The 25,810-nt window shown below is 40.0% G+C and overlaps 1 protein-coding gene across 1 annotated transcript in view; it reads left to right on the top strand.

Moving 5' to 3' along the window:
- The first annotated feature begins 3,979 nt into the window (after positions 1 to 3,979).
- Positions 3,980 to 25,810, top strand: part of MLIP (muscular LMNA interacting protein) — a 104,648-nt gene continuing 82,817 nt past the window's right edge. Inside the window, exon 1 of the mRNA XM_077176337.1 lies at positions 3,980 to 4,042. Coding sequence (XP_077032452.1) covers positions 3,980 to 4,042 — 63 coding nt within the window. The remainder of the gene's footprint in view (positions 4,043 to 25,810) is intronic.

The following is a 25,810-nucleotide window of genomic DNA, read 5'->3' as shown; positions in this document are numbered from 1 at the left end:
TGCTGTTTTCCTTTTCCACACCTGCTGTCTCCTGCTCTGTGAGTGTTTGCAGAGCCAGCAGGGTGGACCAGGGAGTGACAGCAGCAGCTGTTGGGTGCTGTGGCAGGAATGTGGACCCATCTCTCCTAAGGATCAGCTTCCCACCCTTGGCTCCTGGCTGCCTGGAAGGTAAGCCTGCTTCATATGCTGTCTCTGTAGCTCTGTCATGCTCTTGGTTTCTGCAGGGATCCTGCCATGGAATACCAGCTCGAAATGCTGCCGGGGTTCTGTGATTCCAGGCGTGTGCATGTGACCTTGGATGCATGTGACCTGGGCTGGCACAGGGAATGCTTGCTGGTGGGGCAGGATGGGGCTGAGAGAAGGGTGAGCACCAGAAATAACCTGGGAAGCTCAGCTTCTGCTGGACTGGCACTTACAGAGGCACTGCTGAGTTTGGTGCTTGTTGTTACTTTCAACTCTTTGATTGAAGTGTGGGACAGAAATGCTCTCCACATTAGAAATCACTGTGAGAGTAATTTCTGTATTAGTCTTAGGGTTTTTAACTGGTAAATGTGACTTAAGTAGATGGTTTTCAACTGAGTATGGTCTCATTGACCACATCAGGGGCAGAATTCATACTTCTGTTGAATTTTTATGATGTGTCTGATGCTGATTAAATAAAAGCTACAGGCTTAGGAGAGCAGAAGTGCAGATGTGTGATGTGTGGTGCAGCCACTGGCTGGCAGCCCTGGGCTACTGCTGAGCCAGGCTGAAAATGAAAATGTGCAAATTTAAAGAAGTGCAGGAGCCACAAGAGTGAAAACACAGCTGAGTGTGACACACAAACTTCATGATTGCATCACAAGCATTCACTTACTTCCTTCTCCAGGAACAGCAGATCAAATGAGCACAGAAAACACATCTGTTTAAGTGCCTTATTTACAAAATAGTGTTATTTGGGATATTCAGCACTTGGATCTTACAAGAAAGCCCACAGCCCTCTCCTCCATCAGCCTCTTCTCTTGGCCTCTTGTTGTTTCTCTTCTCATGCTCTGAGAAGAGAAACAGGTGTCAAGAGATGAATAACTGTAATAAAAAGAAGCAATTGGAAATAGCACAGTAATTTAGGCAATGTCTAGAACATGCTTTTTACTTAGCACCTGTTTGCCCTGTTTCCCCTTGTGAAATAAAACAGGAAATATACAGTTACTAACAGTGTCTCAGGAAGTTCTTGGAGTAGAATAACCATTATTTCTCTGTAGGAATAAGAAATGTACTCTCATGATTGTATAAAACCATGGTCTTTCCTCAGGTTTGGTGAGGAAATGCCATGCTGAGCAAGGTGTGGTGGATAATAAGGTGATGTCAGCTTTTCTATGCTATCTCTAGGGTCCTTATATAATAGCATTCAGGCTACAGAAGAGCTCTGCATCCACTGTTTCCTGGGCTCCTTGATTTTAGTGTGAGGGCATGAAGTTTGGTGTCATATTCCTTGTATTCATAGCCTTTTTTTCATGTTCCCATCTCCAATGCAGTTTGCTCCAAGTGCCTTGCAGTTGCACGGGCAGCAGCATGATGCATCCAGAATATGAATTTCCATTCATGAGAAGTGGAGATTCTCAAGTGAATGCTTTAGATGGTGTTACAAGAATGTTAATGGGAAACCTACTTGTGAAATGACATACTCTCATCACTATCTTATGTTAAAATTATTGAGTATAGTTCACACCATAATTAATTCCTTGTGCCTTTCTGTAGCGATTGTTTTCGATATCAAAGGGTGAGCTGACACATGAAAACAGTATTGGACCATGCAAGTAAAGACTATAAACATATCTGAATATTAAGTTCTTGGGTAGTTAGGATGAGTGCTAAGTTACATGCTACATAAACACCAGATAAAAATCTGCCATTGCTTGCCTGTATACCTCTCAAGTCCTGCATTGCTGGTTTCTTGCACCACTGAGAGCTGCTCTCTTACCAACATGGATATCTGTTCCCCAGCCCAAGGAGGAAGTGCCTCCCCTGGAAGCTGCTGTTTGCAAGCCTGCTGACATCCAGGGTGTCCCAGCTACCAGAGGGACAGGGCTGGGAGGGCGCCGAGCCACGCAGCTGAACGTGCCCACCTGAGGTGCTCCTGTCCTAGTCTGTCAATTAAAACCATTGCAAATGGACTTCATTGCAAATGAAGAATTAGGGGACTGGAGGGGCTTCAGGTTCTTCACCTGCACTGCAGGAATGGTCAGTATTGTAAGCAGCAGTGTAGTGCAAGCTGCTGTTTGGAGCCCACTGAAGACCTCCTTTGAGGTCTTTAAGTGGTGCAAAGCCATTATGAAGTCCCTTGCCACAGGGATAAGTCTCAGCCTCACAAAGAGATTATGGAGGTATGAACTTCTTGTTACTGTTTGCCTTCCCACTGAAGAGTGGAGAACTGCAGCTTTCCTCTGGGTATTATGTCACTTACTCTGCTCCTTTTGCCCCAGCAGTTCCAGGAGACACAGTGGGGTGTATTTTTGCTTCATGACATCAAGCTCATATTTATTCCCTCTGCTGCAGCAGCCCGTACAGATTTGACTGGTTCTTTGCATTTGCCTTGCCATATTTACTCTTCTGATGGCTCTCTTATACCTCTAAAAACACAGGTAAAATAAAGGCTAAAGAAAACAGTTGTCACTGAAGTAACTTTTTGTTTGTTCTGAAGAATGTTTCAGAACAGGAGCAGTCTTTGGTTTTATCAGCTTTTCATATATAAGGTATAAAGACTGTTGGGAGATGACTGGCTACCTTTTCTTCTTATTCAAAGCTCTAAAGATCACGTGAGTACAGCATCTCTAAAAAAACACGCAGAAAGGAATGTGCCTAGTTAGGGCTCTTGAAAAATTGTAGATGAAAAATGGTTCAATATTCATTTATCCTATCTGCTTATTTATCCATTTTATGAGAGTCTTCTTTTACCAATGTGTTGACAGGAAGAAGTGGAAAGGATGTGAGTTTACTGGGGATTTAGTGAGATGCTTAAACAGCCAGCTTTAGAGCATGTCTAATGAACCACAGATTACCAGAGAGCACATTCTTTAACAGTAGGAAACATTTTCTGTGTTACTCTGTGTCTTCATGCTTCCCCTTCCCTTGCTGGCACACGCAGAGCCAGGCTTGTGTGTGAATCACACCTTAGACAACGTGAGCCCTGTTGATGTGGCAGCAGAAGGATGTGTTGTAAACCTTGGCATCCTCAGCAGAGCTGCTGAGAGGTTCCTCCAGCCCTGCAGTTTCTAATATTGGCCTCCTGACTTTGTCACTGTGAACCAGAGCCAGGTTATTCTTCAACAGTCAAGTAACAAACTCCACAACCACCCTCGTGCGGCTGTCGGCTCCATGCTACTTGTTCACTGGTCACTTCTCCACAGTGCCTGATGGAAGTTTAGCATTTCAAAAGTGCAAGATGTCACTCTGATATTAGGATAGGAGAGTACTCTCTGCTTGAGGGAATGTGGGGATAGCTCAGTCCCAAACACTCAACAGGGAAAGATCAATAGTTATGGTGAAACACTGTTTTAAAGTGCTTTTCCGTATGCTTTTGTCTTGGCACAGCACATGTAAATTATATTCATTATTTTGCTTGCTTAATAATCTCTGTCAACTCAAGTTAGTGCTATTGAGACATAACTATTAATTTTCATGGACTTTTTTGGTATGAGCTTTTGGGATAGAGAGGAAAAAGGAGAGAGTGAATGGGGCTGGAAACCAAAATCCATCCTGAACAATCTGCTGTGATACCAACCCAATGTTTATTGTTATCAGAGGCAGCTGTCTGCCCTCTCTCCACACTTCTATTTGTGGATTTTTGATGGCTATAAATGGAAACACACGCTGACCAGAAATCACCACGGTGCTCCTGATACTTTTCTGTCCTGACTCCAAAAGTACAGGGATATCTAACATGTAGTCAGGTTGAATCACTTCTGCTCAGGATATTAGGTGGTTTTTATTCCTCTGGGAAATGGAGTTAGGAAAACATGAAAGCAAAGCCTCAGGAAGAGAAGCTTTAGAGGAAAAGCAAATGGTAAGATATATTGAGAAATGTTGATTTTTAAATTTTTTAAGTACTATGGATTATTTATTTTTCTGCTTATTTTAAAAAATAAGCAGGAAAATAAATGATCCATAGTACTTTATAGGAGTATTTCCTGGTTTCCTTTAACCACTGACCTTGAAGATTAAAACTTCATTCATGTATATTAAATTAATTATGACAGTGCATTTCTGTGGAAATTATGTAAATTTGTGAATTCATTTTGTGTGCATGTGAAATGCCAAAACTGAAATCTGGTTAAACTTTGTTATCATAACCCAAACTGATAGCTAATATCATTGATTTTCTTGTATTTTTCTTAAGGGACTATATCCTTGCACATAATGTTCCATAACTTTAGATTGGTAAATGGCAGAAGAAATTATTTGTGTCTGGAATTAATCTGAAGCTTACTGAAAAAAGGTGTGACCAAAACAAATTATTAAAAGAAAGTGAAAACAGTCAAAACACAGCTTATGCCTAATTAGCTGAGGCTTGCAATGCAATTTGTAATTTGCCTTGCATTAATGAGTTTTTTCCTTGATATCACAAAAAGGGTAGTTTATTCTTGGCTTTGCAAAGCTGTGAAGAAAAGTGGTCATCACTCTTGCTAAGAAACAAATTAGCACTGAATTTTTTAGCACTTAAATGGTGGTATTGCATTGATTTGGTTTCTTAGTGGGCCAACTTTTACTCCTGTTTAATCACAATGTTGGCCTCTGCCAGCCTCAGTTAAATTAGTTTTGGCAAGCTTGTGTATTAGTTAACAGTTTTCAATACCACTTCACCAAGGCAAGTGCATTAGGAAATAAGGAAATAAGGCAGGAAATAAGGAAAGCACTAAAACTGAAAGTAATGACCTGGTCTAATAGTACCTTTTCTTTAAAAAACCACGATTTATCTAAAGAGTAGTATCTGAAAGAGCATTGCTAAAGCTTCATTGCTTAAATTCTAATGGGAATATTATTTATTGTTTTAATTGTTCATTTTCTCATTAATCAATGAATTAATTCTTTAGACAGTGACCTAATTTTCAATTTGTGGTTGATATATAAAACATAAGGAAAACATCAAAATTAAAAACAAGTATAAAATCCACTTGATCTTTAAGGAATGTTTTGGAGGAAACCTTTGACATTTTGTTCTAGCTCATGCAAAGAGAAAATGCATAGCAATGTAATCAGCCTGTATGGTTATCTAATTGCAGACCATATCCTCATGCACAAAGAATTGAGCAGCCAACCTTAAGTAAGGCTTTTCCAGAATGCAGAGTGCTTCATTTGGAACACTAATGATCTGCTGTTGACCTTCTTTGTGTGCATCATTTACTAATTTTAAGAAGAGCAAACTGGAGCAAGCAGGGCCCCCGCTGCTGGGAGCCATGCTAACGCCCATGTCAGGTCACACACTGCTCAGTGATTTCCAAACTAAATCCTCCCAACACGTTGAGCTGAGAGTGTCCCTGAGCAGTGGCAGGTCATGCTCCTGTGGGTGCTCAGTGAGGGGATAGAGCTGCCTTGGCTCAGGGGGTTTCACAGCACTCTGTTGACAGTGGGGGAATGCCTCTGCTTTCGTCCCAGCCCCAGCCTCCTCTACATTCCACCTCAAACTGCCTCTGCCTGTTTAGTCTTAATGCCTTTCTTTCTGTTTGCTAGATTGATTTCCCTTTGCCCCCACATTTTTTCCCTAGTTTTGCATCTCCAGGATTTTTACTGATTCTGCCCTTTACTCTTAGTTACATGCTAGTCAGGTCAACTGACTGCACTGGAGCAGTGTCAATCTGTGGTACAGATACTATTTGTACATGCTGTTGTGGATGTCTGTTCATATATTTAACTTCAGTAGAGCAAATACACACACTGTTTCATGCTCTGCTTCCACCTCCTGTGCTGCCTTTTTGCACTTCACCTCAGTTGTAAATTCTCAGTTTTGCCACACTGGTGTCCTGGTAAGTCTGCTTGTATTCCTGAATCATGAACAGTCTTGCATGTGTAAGAGGTTGTTTTCAAGGACATGATAGCTTTCCCAAATTCCCTGCATTTCCAAGCCTCCTTCTACAGTGTCCCACTTACCATCTCCTGGATAGGCTGAAGTCAACTTTCCTAAAGCCAGCGTGTGTGTTTTGGTACTTGTCTTCCTCGGTTCCCCACAAGGTCTTAGGCCTCACTATTTCACAGTCACTACAGCCCAGTCTGCCACTGAGTGTACACACCCACAGCCACTTCTTCCTTGTTTATGAATAACAGATGCAGCTGGGTATGACACTGCTTGGCCCATCCTGTGCCTGCATCAAGAAGCAGTCCTTGATGCCCTGCAGAAATTGTCTGCATTGCTTGTGCCATGCCACTTTGTTCTCTGCGGGTGTCACAAAAGCTTAAGTCTCATGTGAAAAAACCCAAACAAACAGGGTGTGCAGTCCAGATACTTCCTTGAGTTGTTGTAAGGAGCACTCTCCACTTCCTCACCCCTTCCATACTGTGTAGCCCAGTCCCACTGTGATGCCACCCTCACTGACCTCTCCTCTGATCCTGACCCACGTGCACTTACCCAGCCCTGTTGTTCAACCTGTACAAATGTTCTCCACGTTTTAGCTGCTGCTTCACACAGAGATTGTCTTCTTTTCCCTGCCTTTCTGAAAAGCCTGTGTCCCTTGCAGCACTATAGCCATGTGAGCTATCCCGCCACATCTGTTATTTCTGTAATGTTGTAGTTCTATGACCTATATGTATTTATATATGCAAAAGCAATCTTTGGTTTGTATGCCTTGTTACAAATATTTTCTAGCTATTTTCAAAAGAACAAAGTCTATGTCATCCTGATTGTAGCATGTCAGTCAATCAGAGACCAGTTCATGCTCAGAGTCTAACATAGAAGACAGCATCACAGACAGTTTTATGAAGTGGTATTGTACCTTTACATTCACTGCTTATTGTGCACGAGATAAATACTATAATATTCTCTACCACAGGCTATTTCACGTAATATTTGTGAAATTTGTTGTTAAAGAATTCTTGTCCTTGCTTCCTGGAGGAAGACTTGGCAGCCAGAATCCTGAAGAGAGTCTTTGTGTAGAGCTGACTGTGAGAATGGAAGATAATGGAGGGCCCATTTTGTGAAGGGAAAATAGAATGACTCACTATAAAATAGATTGGACTAAGTAGATGGGCATACGTGCCCTTTTCAGAGCTTTGATAGCTCAGAAGGACCCAATAATTCCAAAGTTTCCCTACTGAAAAAACAGCTCACGTCAAAATAGTCTGTTTTCATTCTAAAGTCCTCATCCCTTAATGCATATTGCCTTATTTGAATTTATTTTAATTATTTTTCACACGTGTCTCTTTCCTTTTTGTCCTGTTCTCTCCCCATGAAAAACAGCACATAAACTATTGCATTTAAAATAATGTTTACATTGGTATATTTAATGGGGAACATTTAATCTTTGTACTCTAGTTTGGATTTTAAGGGTTTTTCTTTACTTTGTTCTTACATGGAGTAGCAATAAAGAACAGTTCTATAGAGAAAATAGATCAACCAAATGGATATGTGAATCAGAAAGGATGCCATGCACTCCTTAAAAGGTTAGGTTTTGAATGATAGAGTTGCAGGACTTCATTCAGAGAATTAGCTTTGCTTTTCACTAACTGTGGATACAGCTTTACAGAGCAGGGCAATTTGGATCAAGCCCGCCCAAGTGAAGCAATGGTTCTTCCTACTCTGGTAGCAACATCAGAAGTCCTGTCAATATCAGGCCTTCTCCATGGCAAGTGTGAGAAGTAGAGATTCCTTGAAGAAGGCAGCCTGTTTCCTGAAGTGTGCCACCTCAGGGAGCCCAGGCAGAATGAGGATGATGATTAATGAGGTGATGGCAGGTCCTGCTTGCAGGTTTTGTTGTTGATTTAACGACGTGTAAACCAGGTGAGAAGCGAGTATGAGATGGGAAGGGTTGTTTGAAAAGCAGCAGATAAGGGAGCTGGGTGGAGGCTGGTGGGATTGGCAGGGCAGGAAGCACTGGGTACAGCCGTGCCTCCATGGAAAAAAACCCTTCTGCCAGGTCACCCTCAGTGCCACGAGGGCTGGGGTCAGGGATGGCAGCACTGCTGCTGGGGTCAGGGATGGCAGCACTGCTCCTGGGCTGCTGGGGTCAGGGATGGCAGCACTGCTCCTGGGGGGTCAGGGATGGCAGCACTGCTCCTGGGGTCAGGGATGGCAGCTCTGCTGCTGGGGGGTCAGGGATGGCAGCACTGCTCCTGGGCTGCTGGGGTCAGGGATGGCAGCACTGCTGCTGGGGTCAGGGATGGCAGCACTGCTCCTGGGGGGTCAGGGATGGCAGCACTGCTGCTGGGGTCAGGGATGGCAGCACTGCTGCTGGGGTCAGGGATGGCAGCACTGCTCCTGGGGGGTCAGGGATGGCAGCACTGCTCCTGGGGTCAGGGATGGCAGCACTGCTCCTGGGGGGTCAGGGATGGCAGCACTGCTCCTGGGCTGCTGGGGTCAGGGATGGCAGCACTGCTCCAGTGGTCAGGGATGGCAGCACTGCTCCTGGGGGGTCAGGGATGGCAGCACTGCTCCTGGGCTCCTGGGGTCAGGGATGGCAGCACTGCTCCTGGGCTGCTGGGGTCACTTCTTTTCCAGGAGCAGGGCCCCCTCCATGGGCAGTCTCTGGCACACTCCCTGGGTGTGCAGCAGGTGGGTGTGTGCTGTGGCCAGAGGTGTGCTAAGGCTCTGTGGGTTGCCACAAGGAGGAAGGAGGAGCTGAGGGAAGAGCAAGTGTTTGTCCCAGCTGGACAATGGGATCTTCTTTGGCACAGCAGAAATCTCTGTGGCTGAGGAACAAAGGGTAGTTTGATAATTCGGTGCTGAAGTTCGAGTATCGTGCTCATTTCATGACATAAAATTAAATAAACAGAAAAGTCAGAGAAGGCTTTATATGAGTATATATTTAATTTATTCTTTTTTATCTAAGAGGAAGGTTTTAGTTCATGCTGTGGAGGGTGTGTGTGACCTCCTCTGGGAGATTTTGTGGTGTAGCTGAAAATGTGGTGGGTGAATTGACACACTTAAGATATTTTGTGCTACTTTGTCCTGAATTACAGCAGCTCTGGTGAAGAGGGTTGCTTCAGAAGGGCAACTTTCAAATAACCTGGAGCTTTGTAGATCAGGACTGAGGCTTTGCAGTTGCTACAGCAATAAGATCCTAACCTGGTGGCAATTGCATCTTGCTGTACAGGTGTAGGAAAGTGACCAAGGCAGAGCTCTAGCCAGAGCAGCATTTCCTCTTGCATACCTAGAGCTGCATTCCTGCCTGTGTGGAGGCATGGATTACTTCAGCAAGCAATCACCCAGAAGGAGGAGGAGGAGGGAATAAATTGGAGCCTGCACGTAGCAGCATATTTTTAGCACTGTTGATGTGACATTAAACAGGACAAAAGAAAGTGGGAAGCACCGAATCTTGGTCTGCCCTTCTTTCTAATCCTGTCACGGGAGCATAAATGCCATGAGGCAAGAGCTGCCTTTTCTTTAGGCTGATGCCAATCTTAGAGAGGCACTGCTGGAGCATTTGAGGCAGGCTTTGGTTGTATCAGTGGGAAAAGAGCTATCTGGGGAAGGTGTCATCGGTGCATTTTTGGTTGGAGGTTATGTGAAACAATACCATACAATATCACACAGGGGTTCAGAAGAGGAGTGCAGCAGATTCCTGTAGGGTCTTGAATGTTGTGGTAAAAGAGGCTTTTCATGAGCAAGTAGCAATTGCCTATTTTAATGTTTGGGGTGAGGAAAGATAGGAACCCCGGTGCCCCTGTAACAGTTGCATCAGTTGCTGCCACAAAGTCATGCAGGGCAATTCAAGGGATAGAATTTTGGGTGAGGCATCAAGAAAATGCCTCATAGAAAATGCCTCACAGTGTTAGTATGGAGAGACAGCCCATGTTGATTAATTAAAGCAGTTCTGGGAAACAGTTCTAGACATGAAACTCTCTAGAAATCAGTTAAATTTTTTTCTGTGGTATTTTTTTGAGACTTCTCTGAGTGTTATAATGAGTGAGAAACCATTTCCAGAAATAAGTTTGGCTATGGAGACTGTTATTTAGAAAAAACCAATTTTTTCTAAAGATATTCCTCAGGAATGTCTGAGTTATGGGTGATACTTGTGAAGATGCTCACTGCTGCTGCTCACACTGAAATTCAGAATGAATTCTAGGAAAAGCTCCTTCATTAGAAGTGTAGTGCAGCACTGGAACAACCAGGGAATTTTTGGACTATCCACTCTGGGAAGTTTTCAGGACTTAACCATATGAAATCATGGCCTTGCTTTGGCAGTAGTCTGAAGTTGAATCCATATGTTGGAGTGGATGATTTTTGGAGGTCCCTTCCAAACACTTCTTTAATTTAATTTTGAACTACACTACGACATTTGTCATGAAACATGCTTATAGCTTTTCCCATCTGCAAATCTCCTCACACATTTAGTATGGATACACAATGAGACTGTGGTTGTCATTAAGGCATCCTTATTCCAACATTTTAAGCCTAATGTTTTCAATTCACTGTTCTTTGAATTCTGAAAGCACTCAATAATAGAGTGGCAACATTAAATCTTTTGCTTTTGTATGAATTCCTGAAAATAGAGATTTTTGTGGTTTAATCCCAGGCAGCAATTAAGTACCACACCACAACCAATCAAGTTGCACCCTCCTTCCCCTTTCCCACCCCACGTTGTGGAGGAGAATTAAAAAAAACGTAAAACTTGTGGGTTGATATAAAACCAGTTTTTATCTGTTTAATAAGTTTTATCTGTTTAACAAGTTTAGTAATTGAAACAATAATGCAACAATAATGGTAATTATAATGACAATAATGAAACAGAGAAATAGAGAGGAATAAAAGATAACAAAGCTTTTATGCACAATACAATTGCTCATGACCTGCTGACTGATGCCCAGCCTGTACCTGACCAGCTCCTCCCAGTTCATGTACTGGGCTGGTGTTCCATGATATGGCTCATAGCTTTGAGCCATATCATGGTCAGCTCTCGTGTACCTGCTCCCTGGCAAAGCAGTTTCAGGGAAACTGAAAAGTTCTTGATTTAGAGTAAACACTAGTTAGGAAAAACTGAAACATCAGTGCGTTACTAAGACCTGTATCCCTGCTGAAACCAGGAAAAACTACTTGACAATGTACAGAATACAGAGAGAGGAGTGGTTAATGAAAGGGATAAAGAAGGCAGATGTTAATGAAGCTGGGCTTGGAGGACAACATGCATGTGGTGTCCCACATTGCTCCTCAAGGGGAGGGGGCACCCAGGATTCACAGGTGCCTGTGGTCAAAAAGGAACAACAAAAGTCAGAGGGGCTGCAAAAATTTGCAAAGTTTTATTAGTAAATTATACACATGGCAGGGCAACTGGAGTGTTAGTCCCTTATGATATAAACACACTGCAGTGGATTTTGAGTAAGGAGTAGGGTGAAAGAGGAGGGAGAGAATAAAGAGAGGGAGAAAGAAGAAAGAAAGATCACCAGTCCTGGCTCTAGCATCAATCCTGCTGATGGGGTGCCCGGGGTCCTGGATCACATGTGTGCCTAGGTTTTGTGGGGTTATGTTTTATTGGTACTTTTTGCCTGTTCTGGAGCTAAGTGTCTCACTTTCTGTTCAAATGAGTTGCCATATGCAGTTCATTCTTCTAGATCCTTCTGGAAACAGGTTGGAGGACATTGGGGGTCTTTGGTGGTCTTGCTCCCCCTCTGCTGGGTTGGCCTTTTGTTGGCAGCCCATTCCTGCTTCTAGACCTCATCCCAGCACTTGTGCTGTGCCGTGTTTGCTTATCTCCAGAAACCAGAACAAGGATGTTTATCCCAGAAAAGTGCTGCCCTACCTCAGTATGGCCCGCTTCTCCAGTCACAATAAGTGAGACATCAAGCCTCCCTCAAGTGATGGCTGCTTATTTCATCTCTCCTTGAGAAGAAGAATCCACTGGATGAGGAGAAGCTGGAGTAGGATAGCCTGTATTTCACTTTTTAAGCATGTGGTCTGCTGCACTGAGGTTAGCAAAGGCAGGCTGAAGAAACACAAGCTGTGTGTGGAATGAGTTTGTGCCCCAGACGGATGATGAGGCACGGGTCAGTCCCTGCCATTTCCTGACAGGATGGAAAATGGAGCAATGCCTGCTGGTCCTTAGTTTCTAGGACCACCCTAAACCTTTCCTTCCTGTTGCTGCTCCTTTAGAGGGAAGCCCTACCCTAACCCCTAAGTTCTCTGTGCCAAGGGAGCAGAGCTTCAACTCTTGATTGAACATGAACGTCCTGCAGGAAACCTCTCTCCATTTAATACTTCATTTTTTAGAGTTAACTGTTACCTTTTTGGATAGAATTGACGGTGATCTGTAGTACATATTGCAAAATAATTTCCGATGGAAATTTTGCTATATTAGTACCTTTCTGGTAACAAAGATCCATTCTTGAGGAAAAGGAACAAAAGCAAATTTGCTAAATGTTGGTGAAAAATTAATTTTGCTCAACCACTTTTAATTTGTTCAGGGTTCTCAAAAGTAGAAAGTAACTGGTTGAAACTTTTCCTATCTTGAATTGTACACAAATGAATGTATTCATACCCCAGAACTGACAGAAATCCCTAAAGCAATTTAACATTTTTCTCTATGAGACAAAAAGTGAATCATTGCCATTCTCTCTTTGCTGTATCATGTTTCTTGTTCTTGAAGAACATTTGGAAACCAAACATGGGAAAATTATATGTTTTATAAATGTTATGTTTTTAAATGATGTGAAATGAACCAACAGGATTTGCTTGAAACATTTAAAACTGAAGATTCAGGGAAGAGCCATCAAAAATTGTTCCCCTGTTGAATAGATTTAAAATTGTTTTTATAGAAACTCCATGCATCTCATAAAATGTTACTGACAGTACATTTATCACCATTTTACTCCTTGAAAATACACCTGTTGGTGATGATAAAAAGAATGTTTGAAAAACATCATTAGATTTTTCAGCCTCAAGCAAGAATTAAATAGTTTAATAGACTTTTTTAGTAAATACACTTTGAAATACATCCAGATCAAACCCAAAATCTCAACTGAGTTAAGTGATAATCAAAGAGCAATTCTTAGCAAAGCTCCTGAGCCAAAACTCAGTTCTTTCGGTCTGAGACAACAAAAGCAAAATGCAAAGCATCTGTATTTGAAATTCCAGCAGAGGAAAGGGCATGATTTGTCTTTCTCTCTACTCTCTACTGTTCTTTAATAGATCATTTTTTCACTAATGTGATGGAACAGATCTCAGTTAAAAATCAGCTTTCCTTATAGCAATCTTATTAACAGTCTTTAGGTGAATTGACTCTGATATTTACATATTTAAAAAAAATCCAAAGAAAATGTCAGTTTCTTGGGGTTTTTTGTTTGGTTTTGGTTTTTTTTTTTTTTTTTGGGAGAGAAGTAGCCAAATCTAACAAGAAAGACTTCCTTTTTTAAATTTAATTTTATTCTTTATAACAATATATTCTAGTTTACAGTGTCTTTTTCTGAGAAATAAAGTGTATGTGCTGAAGGATTATAATGATAAATGATTCATGTAATGGTTTTCAGCTCCTTCCCAGTTTCTAAGTCTTAGAAGAAGAAGTCAGGGCTGTGCACCTCCAACCTTGCCAATGACTTGTGGTGAAACAGTGCTGCATCGTGTGATGGATTGCCTGGGGTTTTCAGAGCCTCCAGAGCACTTTAAAGTTTGGGAAATAGGATTATCAGGGCAAATTGAATTTTCACTTTGTTTTATTTGCTTTGTTTTATTCATAAGTGTTATGATAAAAACAATGTCAATAACAGGATTACAGGCTATTTCTTTGTTCTCCAGTGGTGATTTTGCTTAGGAATCACCATGACCAGCTGCATCAGGATACAATGGGATTTGAAAGAGAGTAGTTACCCACAGTGGTATTGTAAGTAAAATGTAGTAAAATAAAACCTAATATTTCATCCTTCTGTTTCCAATTGAATATTTTTTGGATTTTTTCAGAATGTGCTTCTTGACATATGTAGAAAATCTAAGTCAAATGGTTGAGATGTCCAAAGAAATGGAAAGTTGTAATTTCACCCTTCCACATAATGACAATCACAGGGATGTGTCCAGAAAATGGTTCTGCATACTGCAAAGTGCTCTCAGAAATTATCCCCTGGCAGCAAGTGTGTGGGTAACACTCTCCAAATTACTAGGAACAGGTTAAACCAGTTTCTTTTCTTAAAATCAGCTAAATTGTAGATATTAGTAATTTTTAAGAAGTGTTAATGGTCAGACTGCATGACTTCCAGGAGCACTGCCTCTATGAAGTGCTCAAGTACTGCAGATGTGAGTGTCATGTAAAAGTATGGAAATAATTTTCATGGTGCTCTGGGCAGTGTATGTCTTGGGAGGGGTGTGAGATGGAGACTGGGCTTTCCAGAAGTAGGATATGCTTTGACACATGCTGATTTTCAGAATATCCTCTGGTGTAGCAATATTACAGATTCTTCAAAATTCAGATCTTATTTGAAATGTTGACCCCAGTATTCTGAAGGAATCTCTTTGCTGTTCCTATGCTGTTCCTGTGTTGGAGTTTCTTGATAGGAAACTCTATTAAGAACACAAGTACTTATATACTGTTATATTTACTGCGTATAGTAGATTTCCTGTAAAACATTATTTGTCTATGAAATGGTATATTAGAATTTTCTAATTAATGTTCTTTTGTTCTATTTGATAACTATTTCTCATGCAAGATCTTACAGGTTTAGATGTTCCTTCATTAATGCAGGAGATAGTTGCCCTCTTTCAGATTTCTTAAGCAAGAACAATTTGTTCCAAGAATAGAATTCTATTTGAAAGAATGGCTTTTGTATAAAACATAAATAGTTACAGTAGTTATCTCACTGAGCTGTCTCAGGGTGGCAGTGATTTGGTTTGATAGTTGTTTGTTTTCCTCTGTGATTGTCTTATATTGTAGCTACCCTCTTTTTGATGTCAGTGAGAGGGTACAATTCTAAATGATATCCAGCAGCTTACATGTGTAGTCCAAGAATTTATCAAATTTTCATCACGTGTAAATGATTTAGAGGGCTAGTCATGGATATAAAATATATTATATATAAAATAAATTTGTTTATATAAAACCAGATAGCCACTTTCAATCAATGTGTGAGTGAGCAGATGATGATTTTCAAGTAAATCTGTTGTAACTTACATGTCTATGTCTTGCAAATAGACTACATTTTATGTAAAGTGATGATCTGTAGCATGTCTGAAACACTGCCCTGCAGTAGAACAAATGCCAAACAATGAAGAGCAATGTTTTTGTATTTGCAGGTGTGGGACAGAATTTGCAGCATAAAGTGTGAAGGGAGTTGATAAGCTGTTTTGTAAAACCAGCAGAATGCAAAGGTATTTTTAGCATTATTGGGTGTTTCTGAGTTCAGTGCACCAGCTTTTCCTCTCAAAAGAAGAGACCAGAACTTGTTCAGAGTGTGACTGTGCCTGCTCTGAGAGAATCAGGCCATTCTGGGAAGTATCCCAGCCAAATATTCTTTTTTTTTTATCTGGGAAGTGGAGGAAATTGTGAGAGGGATTTTAGTACTGCGGCTTAGTGAACATAAAAGGAATCAGATAATATTTGAATTCCAAATGATTGTTTTGGAAACCAGTGGAGAATTGAAATCATTGCATAAATATTAATGATATTTGCATCATCATTAGCATTACTAATATTGTGATTTTCTATGATGTATGTTGCAATTTCACCCATGAATCATCTACATCAGGGCCTTTTAGCTCAAGGTTAGGAGTTGCCAATGACTACTTATCTGCAGAACACTTATACACTAAATTCTTCATATGAGTTCTTTGTAAATGTCTTTCTAGTTAAGATGTTTGCTTTAAGCTGCTATTCAATATGTAGAAAAGGCATGAATTCAAATGATCTTGAAGCAATCTTCAGAAGACTATGACCAGCTTATTTCTTCCCATCTGATGCATAAATAAACATCTCAAACTGTTATATTCTTGAATTCAACAAATAGTTCTCTAATTAAATGTGTGTAATTAAAAATATGTAGATTTCATGAACAGAAAGTTATTTCCATAATTTAAAATGTTTTTGTGCTAGAAAATGAGGCATGTTTTAAAGCAGTTTTAATGAAGTTTTAAAACCATAATGATATAATTAGTTTAAAATGTTTTCTGTGCTGTTACTTTCATTTCAGAGGAACGAACATATCTGACAGAAAAATAATCAGAAAGTACATTTATGTCTATTAGCTGTGTGCTGAAGTCAGTTATTTAGAATTCCACTGAAGTGACTGGCTAGGTATTATGTGGAATGGCAAATACTCAAGCTGTTTGGGACCGTTAACCCACACAAGAAATTGAAAGACATTTTTTGACTTCTAAAATAGACACAGGTCAATGAATTATATCTCAGTGAAGTTTATTTGCACCAACCAGTTACTTTTCAAATTTGTTTTATTATGTTATCCCTCCTAATTTCACATTTTTGGCTGTTATTGAGGTGTGTCATCCCTGCTGTCCTCCTCCAGCTGAGCAGCAACACTCCCCTGTCAGGAACACCTCTGGTGCTAGCTTTTGTAATGTGGATTTTCCTGGGCACTGCTGCTGCCTGTCAGGAGATGTGGTCTGTGGCACCTGAGTAATAAACCCCAGTCTGGATTTGGGTGTGAGATGAGCATCAGGTGGATGTTGAGCTGAGCCAAGGCAGTGACAGCTCTGGATAAGCAGCAGTGGTAGCCTGGGTACCTAAGGATGCTTTATCCCCATATTTAGGCACATGTGAGTTTACAGGTGTGGAACAGGGATGAGCACTGAATGGAGGAGGAGTAGGGGTTGAAAAGTTGAATCTGAGAGAAGCATAAGTGCTATTTTGAGTTGCTAAATTGGCTTTGGTGGGGAGCTTCAGCACTTTATTGTTTCCTGAAGCAATGGGACTTAACAAAAGCATTTTACTCTTTGCTGCTTATGTCAGTAAAATCAGTGCTGCAGGGAAAAATACTGGTGAAGTAAGAAGTGGGGTGAATCTAGGGGGCTCTTTGCATTCACTGCTGCTGTGGCAAAATGTGGCATGCACCACAAACCTTTTTAGTACTGCACACCATAGACATGGTTGTAATACACACATTAGACAAGACTTGAGAGGGAAGCTGGTAATAAGACAGGAGAGGCAGGGAGTCCTAAAAATTATTAAAAGAAGGTGGAAAAAAAGTAATAAAAGTAATTCTCCCTGAAATGGGAGAAATGAAAGAAAAGGGAAGAAAGATAATTACTTTTGAAAAATGAAGTAAAAAAAGCCTACAAGATGGTGGGAGTGAAAATTAAATAGATATGTCTGAATTAAAGAAGTTCAAGAAATGTTGGAATAGTGATGGAGAATGAAAAATAGGGGATGTGTTTGGCTGAATTTTCAGCAAGCTTATCTTTTAATAATTGATGTGTGACTAGCTTTATTTTATTTGTCAATGTAATAATTCCATCATTTGTACCTACTATTACGTTTCCTCACACTTTTGGTAAATAACTGTGTAGAATTCACAGATTACTTGGGAGAATACCTGTAAACACCTTCTAAGTTATGGCTCAACAGCAGCAACTCCCTCTGCTAATGTGTTTATAGCAACCCTTTGTATTTGTAAAGTGATTCTCCCAACATCTGTTAATTCCCCACTAGACACTTAGAAGCCTCTTCCATGAAAAATGTTAGTTGTGTTTTTTCACATATTGTATATTTTCACATATTACAAGATAAAAGATTTCAGTAAGGATACTAAAACCTTGTTGCATTTTTCTTGCTGGCTTCATCAGCACAGTTTTCCACACACCAATATGGGTTGATGCTGATAGTTGGGAAAAAAAAAACCTCTTTTCCTTCTGTACAAACATGTTTTGCCATTGATTTCCATACCTGAGCCCTGCTGAACTGTTAACAAGATTTCCCTCCTTTCCCTCCAGCACTTCATATAAAGCACTCGACTGCACTTGTTCTTAACCAATTGTTTTTGTGCTGATCTATAGAAATAGATGTAAATAGGTATACAGAAGATTTTATATCCTGCAACTGCTGTATAAGTAGAAGAGATATATTTCTACTCAGAAAGCTGGGAGTGATACTTTGCATCATATCTTAAAGTGAGAATGCTTCAGCTCTTTTCTTGATTTATTTTGCTATTACTATTTCTGTGGTTAATATCTCTCCAGCATTGCAGACAATCCTCCTTTGCTGCTACTCTTTCAGTGACATGGTTGTCTTCTCACTCGACAGCACTAGGCAATGTGTCACATCTTTGGTTGACCTCTTGTTCTCCTGTATTTTCTGAAGTGTTTACAGGGTTTGTGGCGCTCCTGCTCGCTGCACTCCAGGCATGTGAGGCAGCTCGCAGGCTGTGCTCCAGCCTGGCAGGAGCTTTGGGCATGAGAACAAGAATTGTCCTTTTACAGCTTTGCAGTGCTCTGCAGTCCCATGGTTGGTTCTTTATTTGAGTCTACAGATAACCTTGTATTTTTTCAGCATTAGAAAGCCTGAAGTAATATCAGATAACATAAATTAGATTGTGCGTTGCCCTTGTTGTTTGTGGGCTCTTACAAGATTCTATTTGGGTTCCTTTATTTTCATTTTGGTTGTCTCCTGTCACTTGCAGGAGCAACAGACTGACTGCTATTAATTTCTGACATATTATTTATTTTTTTGGCATCTGGTTGGCACCTGTTTCTCTCTGATAAATACTTAGGGCTACGACTTTGTGCGGATCTGTGCACACACTTCATTAGCAGCACGCCTCCACTGATTTTGTTTGGATTGCTTCTGTGATTTACTATCCATAGGGACTGGAGTTTGCAGTTGAAAAATTTGATAACTCCATGAAAATTATTGTTGTAAGCACTGTGTGTCTGGCTGCTAATGCTGAGATGAATGTAAGCACTGACTGTGTGTCCCTTCAGGAACAGCACTTGCACTGTTAATTGCCAGTGCACAGCTTCATGTGGCTCCTTTTCTGCAAATGCAGCCAGCTTTGATTATATACCATTTTGATTTGATTGAAAAAAACAGTAACAAGGCCTCAGACACTACAGATTTTTTTTAAAGTTTACCACCACAGAATGCAGGTTTATTCAGACAGCTGGCTTGCATCCTGATATAGTCCCTGTTCCTGCCTGTTATTATGGGCTCTCTGTACAGGCTTGGCTGCAATAAACATAGGTAAAATTTGGGGGGAACCCATGAAACACACACAAACCTTTTTCTAAAAAGGATTTTCTTGAAAACACTTGTATCTATTTCCTGGTCTTAGCAGCATTTAATAGTCCTAGTGTGTGTGTGTGTGTGTGTGTGTGTATGTCTATTTCTACACAGTTTTGAAATAACTGATGTACATTGATTGTACTGGAAAATAACAGTAATTAATTTTTCTCTGAACCATAATGGGATGAAGGGAATGGTAGTTACTTAGTGAAAAAAAAAATATTCCTGTGTTTATTTGGATTTTTCATTTTTTTTTCTGTAGAGTGGATTTAAAAGTGCTCAGAAGAAATTGAATTAGCATAATATGACAGTTTTTTTTCCCTAACATAATTCTTTCAGTCACGAAGGAGATGTATTTAATATAAGGGATATCTGTCTCCTTCAGCCTGGCATAAGAGTTCATATTTGGTAATGCATAGCAGCAGTGATTGCTGAAATACAGTAGTTAGCCTGATGGCTAATTTAAAAGTAGAAGGAAAATGAGATGTTTGGATAGAGGGAAAAAGAATGTCATATGTAAAATACTTTTTGTCATAAACATGCCAGAGCTTATTTTGTGTTGCAATGATAGCTCACTACTGAGTTCCAAAATATTATTGGGAAATCCCCATGTGTCTGATTCTTCAGTAAACAGGGTTTCAGAAGAGGGTTTTGAGCCATAGTTTGGTGTTTCATTGTCATAAAAAATAAGGGACAAGAGACAATGCAGTAAAAAGAAACATTACAAAAAGCAACCTTTTCTCTTACTGTTTGTGTTCTCCCCAAAAAAGATGGAGGTAAAAATTCAATTAGCAGAATTAGTCACAGGCTAAGATTTGAGTTCCCCAGAAAAACACTCTGCAGTCAAGTTCTGCTGCTATTTTTAGCAATTTTTCAACTTTGCTTGAAAGGATGGAAGATGAGACCACTGCTGGTGACTCACGTTGATGACAGAACGGATAATATCAAGTAGGTGTTTGGCTCCAACACTAACTCTCCTCACCAGTAAATATCTCGACTGAAATAATGTGTCAGGAATGGAGGATTGGACAAAGCACAAACGTTTTGAAGTAATATTGGGAAAGCAGATAAGGTGATGGCTTGCATTTTTTGTTTGGGTGCTTCCTGGTGTAAAACTGAGGCTTAACCTGCATTTGGTAATCCTGGAAAAAAATGGTATGAGTGAGATAGGACTATAATGCTCCTTGCTTGGCTCACTGCTGTAAGAACAGTGTTGGCAGTATGAGGTCAGAAAACAGGAATGGATGACTGAATTGGAGATCAGTCCATCTAGCTCAGAGTCCTGTCCTCAGCTTGAGGTTCATGTTTATGATAAAAAAGGCCAAGTGAAAAGGATAGATATTCCTGTGTCTTCCTGTTCCCCCTGAGCTTAGTGTCAGTAAGTGGATCTGTACACTGTGGATGTATTTTCTTGGGTTTTGATCTGTTTTCCTTTTTAGCATCTGGAACTTCCTGATGCAGCAAGTTTCATAATAATTGTGTGTTATGTGAACTGACACTTTTGTTTGTATGATAAATTCATGTGGTGCCTCATGGCAATTTTGTTCTTATCCCAAGAATCCATGACACTGTAGTAGAAACTTAGCTTTATACAGATCTGTTTTTCTATACAATATTATAGTGGTCATAGTCTTGTTCTAAGTACCCACTAGCTCATATTTACAGGGAATCTTTTGCATGAATGGTCCAACTAATGTTGATTAGACAGGAATCATATCCCCTCTTTGAGATGTCTATAATGTACATCTGAGTGAGAAGAAAATCTGATTTTTTAAAATATCAGCTAAAAAAAGAGACTATGATTAATCTGACCCATATTAAACATTTACCTTTGAGTATAATGGACTGCACCTCAGAAGTGCCACTTCCTCTCTTTTGTATGTAGAGACAACATGGCTTAGATGTAGATTTCTGTTCTGGACACCTCTGCATTTGGTCAGATGAATATTGCTTTTGGGGATGTCATTCACTGTGGAAGAAGAAATATACATTATCCTGGGGAAAAAAAAAATGCTTTATGAATCATTCACCATATAATAAGCTGGTAAAATGCATTTTACTTGCTGTCCTACCTCAGACACTCTTTGGGCAAGTGGTAGCCAGACCCTTTGTCACTAGCTGAGATGCTTTTGGAGTACAGAAGGAAATAGCAGAGGAGATTTTATACAATGAATACTCTTTAGCAGGGTTTATTTCCTTAATGCCTGACATCATGGTTTGCCCACAATTTTTTTTTTTTTGGTGAAATTGTTTGTAACCTCAAGAGAGCCCATTCCTTGGATGATGTGCTTCATTTAGATTGTGAAGAGGGCTCCCAGCACAGTGTCTCTTCAAAGGTCACCCAGAACATTTTGATTAATGCTATCTTGTGTCTGTTTGGCAGCTAGCAAAAGGGAGGAAAAGAAAACAGACAAAAAAAGCAAGGCAAGGTGAAAAAAACCACTTTGCTCCTTTAACTAAAGCAAGGTGGCAGGTAAATGTTATCACCACAAACACATGGTGTGCAGTGTGCTGAGGAATAAGAGACGATCCCAGGGCCAAGGGAAGAGGAGAGCTGGTCTCTGCACCTGGGAGATAGTGAGCCTCAGCTTGCAGGTGCCTTGGTGGTGTGCCTTTAATTGAGAGCTTGCCATCTTAAATCAGTTCCAAACATTTGATCTCCCTGATGGCTGAGGAATCTGGTGCTGCAACACTGAACACTGGCACCAACACGCTGCCTGGCAATTGATGTTGCCCTTCTGATGTCAAATCCATAGGGTTTGATTCCACTAGGTCACTGGAAAATGTATTTTGATTTTAACCGGTTTCTAATAGGAAAATATGAGAGAAAAAAATTATTCAAAGAAATAAACAGCCCTAGACTGAGCCACCTAAGTAAGCTTCAAGAACCTCTAGCATTTGCCTTACCCTGGTTATGCAGTTTCAGTAACTAACAGCAAATGATATTTAGTTCCTAGTTGTGCTTTCTGGCATTCTAGCACTAAGCTTTCCTCAAAAAAAAAAAACCAAAAAAAGAACTTTGGACCTATTTCTTGATAGTTCTGGCATTCCAGCATTCATTCCCACTACAATTTCAGGTGCCAGCATGATATTTCAATGCAGATATTGTAAAGAAAGTATCAGAGTACTATTTAAATTTTATTCAAGACCTATGCTATTAACTTTGATGTGGAAGGCAGGCTCTAAGTGTTTGAAACCTACAGAAGATTTCAATATTTTACTTGCTAGTCTTCAGAAGTAATTGAAGAGGAGAGAGTGGGTAGATCCCAGGTTAGAGTCCTTTTTCTCCTACTAATTCAGTGTCTGACCTTGCTTCAATTACCTGATTTTCATTCCCTAAAATCAGTAATTTAGAAATTCTTATTTTAGCTAACAGGGCTAATCAATAGGCTGTGATTCATCTCTCCTGAATTTAGACAACTGCATTTGAATCTGAAGAGCTTGTCCAGGCTCCTGTTGCAGTCAGGAGAAGGAAGTAGGGACTTCTTGGGCATTATTCTCTGATGTAGTTTAGATGCCTGTCTTCACTCTAAGTCTAATCTATGTTTCCTTAACTGTCTGTATAGGAAATGTCCCTTTAAGTTTGCAGAAACTTTGGCTTTTCATATTATTGCAATACTATTTTTTTTTCCTGTCAATTCATTTAATTCAATTTAATTGCTCAGAGTTATATTTGATGTGGAACAGAGGTATCAGCAGGCACACCAAAACTTTAGATGTGAATTTCAAGATATACACAAGTGAAAATACAGGGAAAATGTAGACTGAAATCCGGGCACAGTCCCAAGAAACAGCCATTGGCATTCCTACTCCTGTGGAAAGTGTTAGGCTATATTAAGAACCACTGTTTTTGATTGATAGCAGAAGGGATTCCAGTCTGGAAAAATATTTTCAGCATGTTAAGTATTTCAGGCATTTATTATCTTACACACTCTTTTTTCTTCATGTTTTCTGAAGCTATTTTTTCCCACAACCTCTTTTAATATCCTACTACACCCTATATGTTCTTTCTGGTACATTGGGCAGGGCTCTGCTTGTGTTTCTCTCTTGAACAATAAAGGATCAAATGGTCAGAAGAGCATTCAATTTGTACTGCTACTTATGTGAAATTAAGTACAGCAGTTTCCAAGTTGTAATAACCACAACTCTTTCCTCTTAGGGAATGTTGCCATTTAGACATCACCACTGCAGTGGGATTGATCCACAAGGCTTGTAGATTCCTTCACTGAATTGTCAAACAGAATAGTCCTGGAAGGTTACTCTCCTTGCTGTGTTTGTAAATTCAGGACAGTGTCCGATTTAGTAGTTACTAGTCAGGAAAGAAAAAACTGTGAAGGGACATCACATGTCCTGAGAGAGGGCAATCACACCCACAGAAAAAAAATGGCTGTTGGATAAATGTAATTATCTGTATTTTCCTTGGCAATCCCTTTGTATTTTGGGAAAATAGAATTAAGAAATGTAGAGGAAAAAAATCTGCTAATGGGATGATTTACATATACTTAATAAATGCTTTTCACCCAGTATTCATTTGTTAGAAGAAGGTGGAAATTATTTAACTTCTGTATTCACTGATCATCACAGATGCAGTCAGTGTATCTGCCCTCAAATAATCAATGGAAACTTCACTTAGACTGCCGAGAAATTTTCTATGCCTTTGTCATGAAAGTGCAAGACAGAAATATGTGGAAATATCCCACTTCCATTGCTTGAATTTTGCTTAATTTCAGAGTGTAAACACTCTGTTGAGTATGAATTAAAGCAGTAAAATTATGCAGGAACTCTGCAAAAATTCTTGCAAGAATTAACTGAAATTATAGCAACAGATGAACCAGTTGATTGTTCTCATCTAGCTTTCTATTTCTGTTAGAAAATCATAATGCAGAAAAATTCAGTTCTAGGGAAAAATGCCTTGCAATATAAAATCTTTACAGACAAAACAGGTTTTCTCATTTAAACAAGAGTGACTTTACAAAGGACACTCTGTCTACAAATAAAGAAGGACATTTGTAGGAAGAGAGAGGATTATTATTGGAGTGATACATTTGTGCCTATAGACATGTAGTGACACAGACAGAAATTAAATCCATGATACTTATCAAAGGTACTGACCATGGTACCCATAGCAGGTAAACCCACTTAGTACTTGTCTGACTGAACCAGATACTCTGACTCATTGCCCCTGGTGTCAGATTAACCTAATTTCTCTTGTGCTTGCACTTATTGGACTGAAATCAGAAGTCTTTGGCAGTATTTTTTTGCAATGATTTTTTCTTAGGCTTTTTTGTCCAGAGAAAACTTAATTCTCCAGGGGAAAATTCTACATTGCCTAAAGTAAAGCAAAAATCTGTACAGTTGAACTAAGGAGACAAAGAACATCACTTGCAGACAAGGAATTGGGCTGGAGGTGAGCTGGAAAAGAGATGCTGCTCTTTTTCTCAGTCACATTGCTCACTGGATTGCTCCTCTTCAAATCAAGCTGGCTTAGCACAGGAATTGCCTGAAGTTGAGTAGTATGAAGTGGAAATAAGTATATATATAAATCTGTTAGCCTCAGTCTGCTTTAATCAGAATTTACTACCAAAAAAAAAAAAAAAAGAGTAGGTTTTACTGACACTTGACGTGGAGTTATTCCAGGTTCTTTAGAAGATTCTGTACCTGCACTTGACCCCAAACATGCATGAGACCATGGAGCTGGCTGCCTTCTCTTTGTTGTGGGCCCCTCCCCTGCATTTGTAAAAAGATGGCCACATTTGCTTCATTTACAGCCCCAGAGGGGTGTCTTGGAAGGACATCCTAAGCTTTGTCTCCCTTCCCACCGCCAGGCCCGCTGTTCTAAAGGTACTGTAAGTCTTAAGAGAGAAGGAAACATCAGCCCTGAGACAGAGCACTCCAATATTCTGTAGATTATGTAGATTAGTCCAAGAGACAGTGCAATATTATGGCATGTAGATTATTTTCAGTCCATTTGGTCTATAACAAATCTGCTCTGTTCCTATTTATTTTCCAGATTTATACTACAATTCTTGAGCTAGAGATGACAGAAGACAAAAAAATTAAATGGCTCTTACTGACCATATTTTCAACTAGCTTACTACAGTGCAGAAAAAGGAAGAAGTCTCCTTTTCCAGGACCAGAGATGAAAAGCTTTTCCCACCCAGAATAAGGTTCAGACATAATTCAAATATCTCAGTCAAAATTCTGGAAAAGGAATTTTTAGTTCCATTCAAGTAATGGGCTTTCAAGGTTTTCATATATGAAAATTTCCCAAGCACATCCATTTCAGCTTCAGTGGCTCCATTTTACAGTATATTCTGAGTATTTTGGTGCTGGTCTGTAACCATATCTCTATCACAAATGCAGAAAGCAGAAGTTATTTTGATAAGTCCTTTCATCCTATGAATTTGATCTGAGCCCCTCACAGAAGAGAGATCATTTCTGTTAAATACAAAGGGAAAGGGAAAAGAATAATAATTGTC

The sequence above is a fragment of the Agelaius phoeniceus genome, chromosome 3 (genome assembly GCF_051311805.1).
Source record: "Agelaius phoeniceus isolate bAgePho1 chromosome 3, bAgePho1.hap1, whole genome shotgun sequence".
NCBI classification, from domain to species: domain Eukaryota; kingdom Metazoa; phylum Chordata; class Aves; order Passeriformes; family Icteridae; genus Agelaius; species Agelaius phoeniceus.
Note: the sequence above shows the minus strand (reverse complement) of the source record. Positions and strands in the feature narration are given on the sequence as shown.